Source organism: Acanthisitta chloris, unplaced genomic scaffold, assembly GCF_000695815.1.
Source record: "Acanthisitta chloris isolate BGI_N310 unplaced genomic scaffold, ASM69581v1 scaffold42489, whole genome shotgun sequence".
NCBI classification, from domain to species: domain Eukaryota; kingdom Metazoa; phylum Chordata; class Aves; order Passeriformes; family Acanthisittidae; genus Acanthisitta; species Acanthisitta chloris.
The window spans coordinates 1,635-14,546 of NW_008692753.1; the positions used below are offsets into that span (position 1 = coordinate 1,635).

General features: G+C 47.6%; 1 protein-coding gene across 1 annotated transcript in view; it reads right to left on the reverse strand.

Annotated features, from left to right (window-relative positions):
• Positions 1-242: 242 nt before the first annotated feature.
• The window catches only part of ADAM9 (ADAM metallopeptidase domain 9), a gene marked incomplete at its 5' end in the record, with an annotated part of 23,439 nt that continues 10,769 nt past the window's right edge, over positions 243-12,912 (reverse strand). The window contains 17 exons of the mRNA XM_009082769.1: positions 243-357; positions 1,100-1,227; positions 1,822-1,924; positions 2,395-2,533; positions 3,585-3,690; positions 4,232-4,312; positions 4,960-5,149; positions 5,580-5,685; positions 6,197-6,392; positions 6,604-6,696; positions 6,814-6,985; positions 7,182-7,315; positions 8,069-8,150; positions 9,325-9,494; positions 9,959-10,030; positions 11,257-11,322; positions 12,065-12,258. Coding sequence (XP_009081017.1) covers positions 243-357; positions 1,100-1,227; positions 1,822-1,924; positions 2,395-2,533; positions 3,585-3,690; positions 4,232-4,312; positions 4,960-5,149; positions 5,580-5,685; positions 6,197-6,392; positions 6,604-6,696; positions 6,814-6,985; positions 7,182-7,315; positions 8,069-8,150; positions 9,325-9,494; positions 9,959-10,030; positions 11,257-11,322; positions 12,065-12,258 — 2,147 coding nt within the window. The remainder of the gene's footprint in view (positions 358-1,099; positions 1,228-1,821; positions 1,925-2,394; positions 2,534-3,584; positions 3,691-4,231; positions 4,313-4,959; positions 5,150-5,579; positions 5,686-6,196; positions 6,393-6,603; positions 6,697-6,813; positions 6,986-7,181; positions 7,316-8,068; positions 8,151-9,324; positions 9,495-9,958; positions 10,031-11,256; positions 11,323-12,064; positions 12,259-12,912) is intronic.

A 12,912-nucleotide genomic window follows, 5' to 3' on the forward strand; every position in this document is an offset into this window, starting at 1 on the left:
CCTCCCGCTGCCAGCCCGGCTGCAGAGCGGGAATGGGCTGGGTGTTTCAGTCCCTGGAGCTTTGGTCGAGGTATTTATTGAGTGTAAAGTTCTACATTCCTGGTTGGGATCTCTTGCTCGCCCTGTCCCAGGCTGCAGCAGGGAGGCTCCGGCGCTGCCGCGGGATGCCAGAAGGGGAACTGCAATTTCGGCTGTCACAGCGAATAGGTCAGCTCACGTGAAGGCCCCAAGGAAGCCAAAAGCTATTTGGGAGGCAAAGGTGCTGGTCGGGAAGGGAAATACTGTCCCTGAGGTAAACATTTCTGCTGTGGCGGCGGCGGTCCCTGAGGTACGACCTTCTGCTGCGGGGGCGGCGGCCTGCGAGAGCAAGAGGAGCTGCTGTCAGTCCCAGGGACTGCGCCCACCACACTCACATCCCTCACCCACCCAGCAGCAGATCCCCCGTGGCACTGCCAGCAGCCTCAGCCTCCACACCAAGACTCACTTGAACACACCATGGTCAGACTCTGCACCTGCTGCCCGAAATCCTCAGGGAACCTCAGTTTGTTAACACTCACCTTCGCTCCCAACATCATTTCAAGACCCCCCAAGTCCCCAGCAGCACGACCTACGTTAAGGTGCTCCCTCTCAGTGCCCAGCACGTCTTGAGCCCACGTGTGTCGTGGCACAGCATTGCCTCTCACCGGCACAATTAAAAGGTAAGATGAAAAATGAAGGAAAACTTTTCTCTTCAAAGTTATGAGAAATGATCCTGCACTTGGCCGGAACATTCATGAATCAGCAAAATGACAAATTTTGGATTCATTTCTTTTTAAACTGCTTGTTTTGAGAGGCTTTTCATCCACCTGTGAGCAAGGCTAATCTGCCCACCCAGCAGTGCTCTGAGCCTGTTCATCACCACCAGCTGTGACAGCACAGGATGAATGCAGTGGGTAACAGCTCTGCAGTTCAGGGTGAAGTGAAGGAGAAACTTCTCCTAATGTCAGTCCTGCTTGCACACAACCCATGATGGATACACCAGTGCTCCTGGGAATGGAGGCCAGGACAATAAATCCCATCAGTGCCACTGCCAACAGGTGTTTGCACTAATTCCACCAACCTGCTGGGCAGCCTCTGTGGCTGCTGCACTGGGTACTGCGGCGGTGGGTAGTAGGGCTGGTGGAAAGTCTGCTGAGGGTGCTGGTTAACTGGGTAAGCTGGGCCAGGGTAGGTGTTTGGATCGATATCCTGTGAAGAAAATATAACGAGAATGCTCACAAATTGCATGTATCGAAGTATTTATGTCATGTAGTTAAGTGACATTCAAGACCACTTGCAAACCAGCCTGGCAATGTTGGAGTTGCTCTTTCCTCTGAGAAACTCAGTAGGAAGAAGCAACAGCAGCCTGGAAAGTGCTGGATTTTGGAAAACCACAGGAAGGCTGGCCACGACAAGTGTTTGGTTTGCTCTGGAAGGTGCTTTGGCTGGCTGTGGGGTTCAGAGGATAACTGCTCTGACAAGGAGCAGGGCTGGAGAGCTGGCAGACCTGTTCCCCGCCTCACCTGGGCCAGGAGGCTCCAGTGGGAGGGAAAGGGAGCAGCAAAGCAGGTAAACTGCTTGCCAAGCCAAGCACAGCCTGTGGCAAAGCTTGAACTGAGAAACTGAGGAGTTCCCCACACGCCCCTCAGGAAATAAATACTCTTTGCTTCTTAGCTAAGAGAAAACATGATTTTTCAGAAGTGAAGAAGTAATCTTGAAACTTTTATTACGGAAAAAGCTATATAAACTGCTTTCATCTGTTACTTGAGAGTAACAATATAAGAGAAAGTAGATGACTCCTACCATGGGTACAGGTGCTGGAGCATAAGGCATGCTGTGGGAGAAGCCTCTGTGCTGGTAGCCCCTGGGTTCGGTGTCTGGCCGAGGAGGAGGTGACTGCAGTGACCTGAAATCCAACAGGTACAGACTGTGAGCACGTAACCTGGACACGACGACTGTGCAGGCCATGACCCCAGGCACTGTGAGCCTGACAGATGGATTTATACTGTCTTAGCACATACCAAGTGTCAGGAAGACAACATTTACCATAAACCTAATAAAATCAACCCTTTATCTGTTTAGGACTCTGACAGCTTCCCTTTGCCACCTCATACCACAAAGGGACACCAAAATATAAACCCCATCACCAATGCACAACAACAAACAATAGCAGAGGGAAAGTTCTCTGCTCTCTTGATTTAGGATGAATTTATCTTTTCTGTCATTGCCAGGGGCAAGCTACATGTGCCACTGGATGCGGGGGCTGACATCCTGGGACTGGGATATGCCTCCACACTTCAGCATTGGCTCCTGTAAACAAATATTCAGGGACTATTCAAAGGGCAGAGGGGAAGGAAGAAAGGAGAAGGCACTCACGAGTGGCAGCGGGACATCAACCTCCTGAAGCATCGCTTCAGCCTGTCTCTCTTGGCAAAGGCCACCGCAGCAGCTATGAGCAGCGGGAGCACCAGGAAAAAGAACACCAGCAGCCCATTCCGCAGAGAGGTGTCTTTGTCTGAGGGAACAAAACCATGGAGAAGAGATAAGTCTTACATGGTGTTATCACCACCTGACTCACAGTAGCAGTGAATATTTGGTAAGATTGGTTCTACAGTTGTTTTCCATTTTTCATAGAAGAAAAACAAAAAATCCAGACTGCAAGATACAATGCCCAAATTGGTTACTTTCTGTTTATCTTTTTACAGGTACTGTCTGGTCAAAGATGAAAGAGCTCTACATGCCATGATACCCTGGGCTGCAACAGCATATTGAATTAGGAGATCGATCCTCATTTTTCATTACCATGAAGATCTTATGAGAGGAAAAGAGAGCTTCTGCCCTTTGGTCTCATCCTAAATCTTCCTCTTCTCTGACCTCTGTTTGCTGTAGGCAGAGAACTCAGGTTCTTAACACTCTCTACATTTTTATGTGCAGTAACGTCTCCCCTGCAGGCTGTACTAAAGCAGCCTTTCCCTTTTTGTCTGATGATTTAAGGGATCTGCCCGTGCTCCAAAGTGATTCTCCAGTCTGTTGTGGCATCAGTGTCTAGCTTTCCCCAAACTCACAGCATTTTATGAAAAACAGGTCTTCAACATCATTCCTGCAGCTCACAGGAGCTACTACATCAATGCCATCTTTATATACTTCACATGAACACAGCACAAGTTTTCTTCAATTTATAGCTTGGCTTTGGCTTCCTATTTCATCCTCAAACCCTTAGTGAGCAAAGCAAGCTTCTCAGCTCTGCCAGTTTGCTTTCTCACATGCAGGAATCATGTTTCCCTTCTCTGCAGCTTCACCTCCCAGCCTGGATACAGAGAAATCCAAGAGACTCTCAGTCCAAGGTGGCAGAAACCATGTGAACTAAACCAGCCCAGATCTTTACAGATACCCCCAGCATCCCAAGTGCAACACCTTGAGCCCAAAAACCTCTACCAGTATTGGCTGCAAATGAGACCCAGTGCAAAGCCATCCATCAAAACTTCACCACCACTCAGTTGCTCCAGAATGCTGCAGTCCTTGGTGCTCAGCCCAGCCCCAGTCCCACAGCTCTCACAGCCACTTGCCGTTGTACGGAGGGCCACTGTCCACACTCCCTCCATAGCCTCTGGTGTTACAGTACGGGGGGGCCCAGCCTGCTTCACAGTGGCAGTTTCTGTTGTTGTTGCACACCTACATTCAAAAACACAAACATCACAGCAAGGTCTATTCAGCACCTTCCATTTCCATGCATTTAAATCAGCATGCAGCAGCCATGACCTGGTCTGTCCCTCTATACTGCTCAGCTCCATGTCAATTCCAAATAGTCCTTGGCCAGGCATCCCCAGATTTCACATGACTGAGCATACACGGCACTGCTCAGAACGAGCTTCCAAGGATTAGCTATCCCAATGGTTTACACACCACAGCTTTTGCTTGCTTGCTTTTTTTTTTTGAGAGATGCAGAGTTTCAAATTTCATTAGTAATACTGGAATTGGGAATTCTTGCCCGGCGAAGAGTTTTGTCACAGATTTTTTAGATACTGTTACAGGCTCTCTGGCCTCAAGACATTTTATAGAAAGTTTTACAGCTTGACAAAACAGAAAAATGAAGTTATTATCCACTATTTTAAACCTTGCTGCTTCTCCTTCCTGCTTAGCCTGTGCCTGTGGCAGTGCCTCTCCTGCCCTGCTTACCACATTTCCATGGCACTGCCTCTCTTGGCCTGCTTACCCCATGCCCGTGGCACTGCTTCTCCACGTCACAGTCGTAGTTCAGGACAGAGGCACTCACACACTGGAAGTGCCTGCAGATCTGGGGAACAGTAATGCGGACAGATGAGGGAAGATGGCATTTCAATGCCCCTCCAGCCTCCCCAGCTCCCTGCTCCCAGTGCAGGGCTCCACAGCCACACGCTGTGCTCACTGCCACAAAGCATCTCACAACCTCACTGATAAACCCCAACTCTGCAGAAACTCCTTTCCACAAAAGGCCTCTCAGCATGGGGCCTGAGCTGGCACTGGAGCCTTTTGTCTCTAGTCTGAATGTAAAGGAACAGCAATTAAATTGTGCCCAGTAAAGACATGTGGAATGCACATTCCTCTGCTGGGGCTAAGCCTCTGAGCCTTTGAGTTTAGTTGGATTTTAATTGAAAGTTGTCTTCAAGGCATTTGTATGGGCCTGGCTTTTCCTGCTCACTGACAGAGCAAAGATTCTAGCTCTCAACAAGCTCAATTTCTTTCGCTTCACCTAGAAGTGAAAGGCTCATTAAATGTTTGATGCACATGCAGTGCAGTACTGGCCAATGGGGGGAAATCAATGGGCTCGTTTAGTTCTACATTAACTACAGGCATCAAAAAATAATGGCCATAAATATTCATGAAACAATGCACCCAAGAATTTTATCCTCATGAACACCCTGAATTATTATATTAGGATATCACTTTTTAATGGTTAATTACCTTTCCATTACCACACTTGGTGCCTTCATTCACCATTCCTGGGTCTGGGACGTCCGAGCCCAGCTGGAAATCTACCCCCCAACACACGGTCGAGGTGCGTCCGATGGGAGTTTGGATAATAGCAGGCTTGATTCCAAACACAGGCATAGCTTTCACATTTTCACACTGCAGCTTACCACACATGGCATTCCTACAACAGCAACATAGGAACACTGTAGTGACACTTGACTTTATTCTGAGAACAAGACCATCATGTGTTTGATACCATCTTTCTTTCTGCTGGAAGATACTACTTGAAAATAAAACTGAGGCAACCCAATAAATAAAACTAGACTGGGCCTCATTCCAGTGCTGCAAAAGTAAGGGTTTACTCCCTTCTTTCTCTAAGCTCTTGGGATCTTTACATTTAGGAAAACATGATTTGCTATGCATTTTCCTGTATGTGAACCCTTGGGATAAGCACAATCCATGATGAGGTATGTGGAACATGCTCTCCTCACTATAGCCCCAATTCTCTCCCCAGTGCAATTGCTACAACATCCCAAACTGACACTACAGCACCCAAATATGGATTCCCAAAGTGCATCTCAAAACTTTTCGATGCACTGGGCTCAACTCACCAGCTGGAACACTTCTTGTAGTCATGGCCATGGAAACCACAGTTGCCAAATCTGTCCCCCTTGGAATTCACTTCATCAAAGCAAATTTTGGGGGCTGCTTTGGCTTCTGCAAACAACAGCCCATCCCCAGAGAGAGGAGACGTTATCCAGGGACAGAAACATCTCACACCGTCTCCTGTACCCAGAGCAACCACCCTGCTATGCCGAGGATCTGCCATGCAGCAGGAAGCTTAAGAACTCAATTAGAACAGTAAAGATGACAATGCCAGAACTACAAGGTTCCAAGTTTAAAAAGAGAGAAAAACAGTCACTTAACATTGAGACAATTCTACCATTTGATATTTCTTCATGGCTTCTTTACAGCCCTATAGAGAAGAAACTCCACGGTACCCAGAATGATCAGTGCAAGAAAATCACAGTTCGAATCCCCAGCACAGCACTAAGTGTAATCCAGGAAGAATGTGTGAAGGCTAAGCCATAACCACCACTGTTTCAAATCCTCTGCCAAAGCCAGCTGGTCTTTGTTACAGGAAAACAAGTAAATATGTTTCAAACAAACTTGGTGTAGTCTTTAGTTACATCTCCTAGAAAGATTGTGGCACTGTGCTCTTCCTTACTTGAGCCAAAGATGTCCTGGCACTGGGCATCATAGTACTGGCACACGCCGTTGTAGCAGTAGGCCTCCTGGTTGTGGCAGGGGTGCCCATTCTGCACGGTGAAGTCTGGCTGGCAGAACTGTGACGTGCCATTGCAGTACTCTGGGAGGTCACACTCATTGTTACTCGCCCGACACTCAGTTCCTCCAGGAAGGAGCTGAAGGTGGAGGGGAGGGGGAATTGCATCAGCAAATAGGATCCTTACAGCAGAGACAACACTGCACCCAACCCACGATATGCCCCAAACAGAGATGAGTCTGAAGCCCCTGCAGGGCTGTGGACACACATGACAACTCCCTCTCACAGCTGCACTGACTAAGCCAATGCTCTCCTTTTCTTAACTCCCAGACAACGTGCTGCAGTCTTACCTGGCAGTTTTTGCAGCAATCACCATAAGCACATTCAGCACCAGAACGGAGCTTGCAAGTCCCTGGCTCACAGCACGGATCACTTTCACATTCCTGAGGACAGAAGTGCTGTGACTGTCACAAAATTGTCCCCTCTGCCACACACAGTACCCACTGAGGGAGGGGCGCAAGGCTGCCCTGGTGGCACTGGGAAGAGACACAGCTACAAACCTTTGGTGAGCCACAATCACACTCCTCGCCAGCATCCACCAGCCTGTTCCCACAGTATGGGACGCTGTAGGTCTCGTCAGGCCTTGGAACATTGAGCAGGCAGCTCCCACCTTTGTTGAGGGTCAGCTTCTCAAAGTCTTCTGCGCTGCAGCTGCTGAAGTTCCTTGATCCCCTGCAACAGAGAACACGAGCTGAGCTTTACACTAAGCCAACCCATGAGCATCCCCTCTGTTTGCAGAATGAGGGTAATGTTTGCTTTCCTCATGAACTACAAGTATGACACTGCTCTTTGAAAGGGGAATTTGAAGATGAAAGTAATCCATAAAAACCAAGCACCCTCCTTTGCCCTCCCTTGGTCAGCTACTTACGATGCTCCAGAGCTCATAATGCAGCTGCTTGCCCCACAGTGACAGTCACGTTCATCATCATGGTTCATGCCCAGATTATGACCAAGCTCGTGAGCCATGATGGATGCAAACATCTGGATACTGATCCTTCCAAACTGCACAGGAGTGAAACAGAAGGCAATCAGCACAGAGCTTATATTGACACAGTCAGTGTTTACTTATGTGCCAAAGACACACTTCTGCTGTTCTGTCTCTACATAATCAGGACAATCAGACCAACAGTGCTGGATTTCCAATCAAGTGTATGAAATTTGCTTAGTAATAAGAGCCCTCAGACAAACCTCTTTGGGACACTACCCACCAACCTCCACTTTCCAGAGCAGCTGCATTAACACGAAAACTAGAATTCTCCATGCCAGCCCAAAACTCCTGAAATGTGCAGATTCCAGCACTTCTGTCACTAGTCCAAGGAAACCAGACTTCTGGGACTGCCACTTATCCAAGAGCAGCAGCTCAGTTCATTAAGGCTCTGCAATGCCACACAAAACAGGCAGTGAACCGACACTGCCAGGGGAGGTCATGGCTGCAGGTCAAACAGACAGCACAGGACAGATCTGAGAACACCCACAGCTCCCACATACTTCCAAGGCAGAGGTGCTTAAAATACCACAAAGAAATCCTCTCCCTTTGGCATGAGTGCTGCACACTGAGGAGAGAGGAAGTTGCGCAGAGGAATACAGAGAAGTTGTGATCCAGATATCATGGAAGTGTCAGAAACGGTTGGGGATGACAATAGACCCAACTAAGCCACTTCAGCTTTGTTACTATAGATTCTGCACTTCCAGGAAGGCTTCTGGAGTGCAAACTCTGATCTTGACCACATTCAGAGATCACTAAAGAAATCTCACCACATTAATGCCTCCTGCATGGCTCTTGGAGCACACTGTTCCCACATAGGCCATTCCAGCTGTGCCACCAAACCCCTTCTTCCTACAGTCATGGAGAGAAAGGAAAGGCCATCACCTGACTGTACAGATACACTTGCCACAGCACAGCCCATCTGTACAGCCACTCAACACGCTGCTCCTGCCCATGGCACACATATCCTCCTGCTCCAGCTTTCCAAGACTGACACAGGAGCACTGCTACTGACTGCAGGTGCAAATGTACCAGTTCAGCTTTAGCTTTCTGTTCAAGGCTCCTTCTGTTAACTTAAGACAAGTGTTTGCAGAGAAAGACAGCCTCTTTCACATGTTCCCTCTGCATATAAGGAGCTAAAGGTTCCAGCCTTAACATCCTTTGGTCTAATTGGCTTTCAGCTGCTTTCCTGCTACAGCCAACTCCATGGATTTCTTCCTTTGTCAACTTCCTTCTCATTACTCTCTCATTTTGTTGTTAAAGCTTAAGTGCCACAGCACAATGCATTGTGTTCTACTTCATATAAAAGAATGTCTAAAATTAGTATTTTCTCAGCCATTTCCCACCCATCACCTGCACTCTGCTGTTCTGCCTCGGAGGAGAGGAGGCTCCCAGCTCCTGCAGGAAGGGGAGGGCAGGCTGAGCTGTGCTCTGCCCTTTCCCTGCTTTGGGCAGTGACTTTCCAAGGCTTGTGCTATCAGCAGGAGCAGGAAGTGCACTGGGCACACATCCTGGAACAGGGCAGAGAACAGCTCAGGAAGCTCCGGGCTTGCTTAAGGCAGCAGGGACAGACAGATTAATCTCCTGTGTTAAAATCATGTCGCTGACTTCTGGACACCAACTGCAGAAACAAGTTTTTCTCCATTAAAATGCAATGCTCTGCACCAGGTTTGTGCTCATTTTCAAGTGGGAAAGGCCCTGAATCACAAGCCCAACATGTTACACACACAGGATTACCTGAACAGAAGCTTTATACGACACAACACAGAACACTGTGGGACATGAGGGACGAGGAAAAAAAGTGTGTTATGACAATGCACCTGCCAGAGGACACTGAAATCAAAGAGCACAGAAGCCTTCTTAAAAATGCTTCACTTGACTTGAAATGTTTTCACAAGACATAAATCACTGCACACTGCCCAGGACTCTGCTGAAATACAGCAGCTCCTTCTGGCACTCCAGCTGGGCTGAGCAGGCAGGAATAGAACACGCTCCTTGGTGTCAAGGGGAAGGAGTTGGTACTCACAGAACAAACTGGGCACTGTCGTGTCTCCGCCGCAAAACCAGGTTCTTCTCTCGCCACTGCACAAAATTGGCTAGCACATCCCCAGCTCCCCCGTCTGTGCTGATGATGTTTTCATACTTCCAGATCTCCAGACCAACCAGCACGATGCGGATGTTCAACATGATGTACATCTGCAGCAGAAAAAAAAAAACGAGAAATATTTATGAACACATTCAGATAAAAACAAGTGGCCCAGTGTACACAACTGGAACCATCAGAATGCATTTCCCTGTGATTTAGACCTTCATTAGCTCAAGGATCAATGTTTAAATGCCACACTGTAAGAAAATACCAAACAGAAATAAAAAGGAGTCTCTATCCTGACAAATATAATCTGAAATGGTCGAGTTATAGACATTTTTGGTCTAACCTCTACACAGCGACAAGAACTGCAGTCATTGCAACCATCTGTCACTTGCTGTACGTGGCACAGGTTGGAACAGTTCCCTTAACTAATGCTCAAGGTGAATGACTGCAGATGAATCTAGAGGTGGAAAAGCTTCCCCAGCGATGCATTCTCCAATGTGGTAACAGAGCAGACCCCCAGGTGGAAGTTTACAAAAGGCAGCAGAGCTGCAGCATCCCTCCCACTCACACTGTCAAGGAAGTTTGCCAGCTGCACCATGTGTTCTCTGACTTCTGTTTCACTCTTCCCAAACTCTTCAAACTGCAAGACAAAGAAACTTAGTCATGAAGAAAAGAGATAAAGACAGGAGTGAGAAAAAGGAAAAGAACATTTTAACACTCATAACATGAAAAACACTTTTGCCCTGCTCCAAATCTCCAAGAAGATGCTACTCAAGACAGCAGCATCTTCACTGCTATTGCTCAACAGCTTGATATTCCAAAGAAAACAGCAAAGGCAGTTTTTACCACGTGCTTTCCTTACAGTACTAGAGTCCTTGCTGACAGAACCCCTCCATGCCTGATGGTTTATTCTTTCCTGAGGAGGATTGCATAGCACATATTGCCCCGGTGCTAGAGGAGCTGTACCAGTTTGGGCTGAAGTAGAGTTAACTTTCTTCCCAGTGGCTAGGATGGGACTATGTTTATGATTTGTGCAGAACACAGGGCTGATAATGCAGAGATGTTTCAGTTGTTGCTGAGCAGAGCTCACACAGAGCCAAGGCCTTTGCTGCTTCCCACACTGCCACACTGGCAAGGAAAGTTGGGGGTGCATGGGAGATTGGGAGGAGACACAGCTGGGACAGGTGACCCAAACTGACCAAAGGGATATTCCATACCATAGGACATCATGCTCATTATATAAGATCGGAGGAAGGGTGGGGGGGATGTTTGGAGTGATGGTGTTTGTCTTCCCAAGGAACGGTTCCATGTGATGGGCCCTGCTCTCCTGGAGGTGCTGAACACCTCCTGCCCATGGGAAGCAGTGAGTTAATTCCTTGTTTTGCTCTGCTTGACTGTGCAGCTTTTGCTTTCTCTATTAACCTGTCTTCATCTCAACCCATGAAGCTTTTACCGATTCTCTCCCCCATCCCACTGGTGGGGAAGTGTGTGAGCGACAGCGTGGGGTTTGATGGCTGCTGGGGTTAATCCAAGACAGCAGCTTATTTGCACAACCCTGGCTAAAGTGTCACTGCTTTTCAACAATCCATTTGGGAGTAACGAAGCCTGAGGGCCTTCCAGGCCATCTCCTGAGGAGAAGAAAGGGAAAGCCACACACAAACCCCACCTTTTCTTTATCCACAACTATGAACAACTACAGCGTGGGGTTTGATGGCTGCTGGGGTTAATCCAAGACAGCAGCTTATTTGCACAACCCTGGCTAAAGTGTCACTGCTTTTCAACAATCCATTTGGGAGTAACGAAGCCTGAGGGCCTTCCAGGCCATCTCCTGAGGAGAAGAAAGGGAAAGCCACACACAAACCCCACCTTTTCTTTATCCACAACTATGAACAACTCCACGTATCTTGTCTGATGCAGCACTGCTCTCTTCCTCTGGGGGAAAAAATAATTTGGACAACTTCAGTTATATTAATTCAAGTGTAAACAAAAGAAATCATGACATTGTCATATTTCAGTTGATACAACCAGAGGTTTGAGACACACCCAAAGCATACAGTGCCAAACCCAAGCAGTGTAATCCAATGCAACGACAATTTCTGTGTTTTACACAAACTCAGCTGCATAAAGTTCCTGTGCCTCAAGAGCGAGGGACGTTTTCACTCTCCACACAGGTTGCTTTGGAAAGACAACACATGCTTTTGTGAATGGGCAGAAAGATAATACAAGCAAATTCCAACAACCTTGAAGTGAAACACAAGGTTTTTCATTCTCCTGGATCACTGCGATCTTGTTCCTGTGCAGCCAGTCCTCAAAGGACAAAGGGAACCTTCACACCAAACTGTTACTGTGACAGTGAGGAGGATGGCATAAACACCACAATGTTTTCCTGGCTCCTGACACAGTACTTTGTTAACGAGCTTCTCCACGAGGGTCGTGTTCCTGCCTTTAAAAGTCCAGGAATATTCTAACCAGCCTCCCCACCCTCACTGCCATGTGCAAAAGCAGGAGGAAACTGCAGCTGCTATGGTGAAGGAACTGAGTTTTCCAGCAGTGCAGAAACTCCCCAAATCGTAAACCTTTAGCTATGTGCTAAGCCCCAGGAAATCTGATAAGCTGCTTCCATACTCTTAGGTGAACTCACAGAACTCATTATGGGGGACTGGGGAATACTTACCCGCAGCAGCTGGGTCATGCTGGGATGGAGATTTTCCTCTGCATGTTCCCCTTCCTGGCCTTCAGCTGTTACTCCGCATGTCGTGGGCTCTTTCTTCACATTATCCAGTCGATACAAAATGTGTTTAGAGCCAGAAGATGAATCCATGGGCTCAATCCCATAAGTGATGTTCCCTATTGTCACCAAACCCCTGAAACATGGCAGTGTGTGAGAAATCCCAGCACTAAGCACAGAGGACAGTTACCCAGAATTTTTACAGCAAAACAAAGGAACAATTATTCTTGGATAACCAAGGCCTGCCTATATGTCAGTCCTTGCAAACCAGCAGGATTCACTCCTGGCCTGCCAGCCTTTCACTGGATAGGGCCTTACAAATCCAGGGACTTAAACACTTCTGTAAGAGTCTGCAATGCCCCAGGAAGTGCATCACAGGCCTTCAGCAGAAATGCTTTAGTTCCAATACACTGTTACCACTCTGGTGCCTGGCATGGCCCTGCAAAAAAACCAACGGCCCAAACCATACGGCAATTAGCTCAAAGCAGAATAAATTTCCAATCAAGCTCCACATGCACAAGCTTTAGGGCCAATTTTGTGGAATTTGCAGCTAGTGTTTAACTTCCCATTTCTGTACCAGGGACAATTCTTTGTCATGACCAATGCAAACCAGAAAATAAGCCAAACTTGTGTCAAAACCAACTTACTGCACTCTGGTAACAAACTGCAATAATCACTTATTTATGGTACTTCAAATATCTGTGAACTCCACGAATAAAAGATGCCACAGGACTACAGCCCAAAGGCAGCCCAGCCCAGACAGCGACTGGCTGAGCTGCAGGTAAAACCAGCAG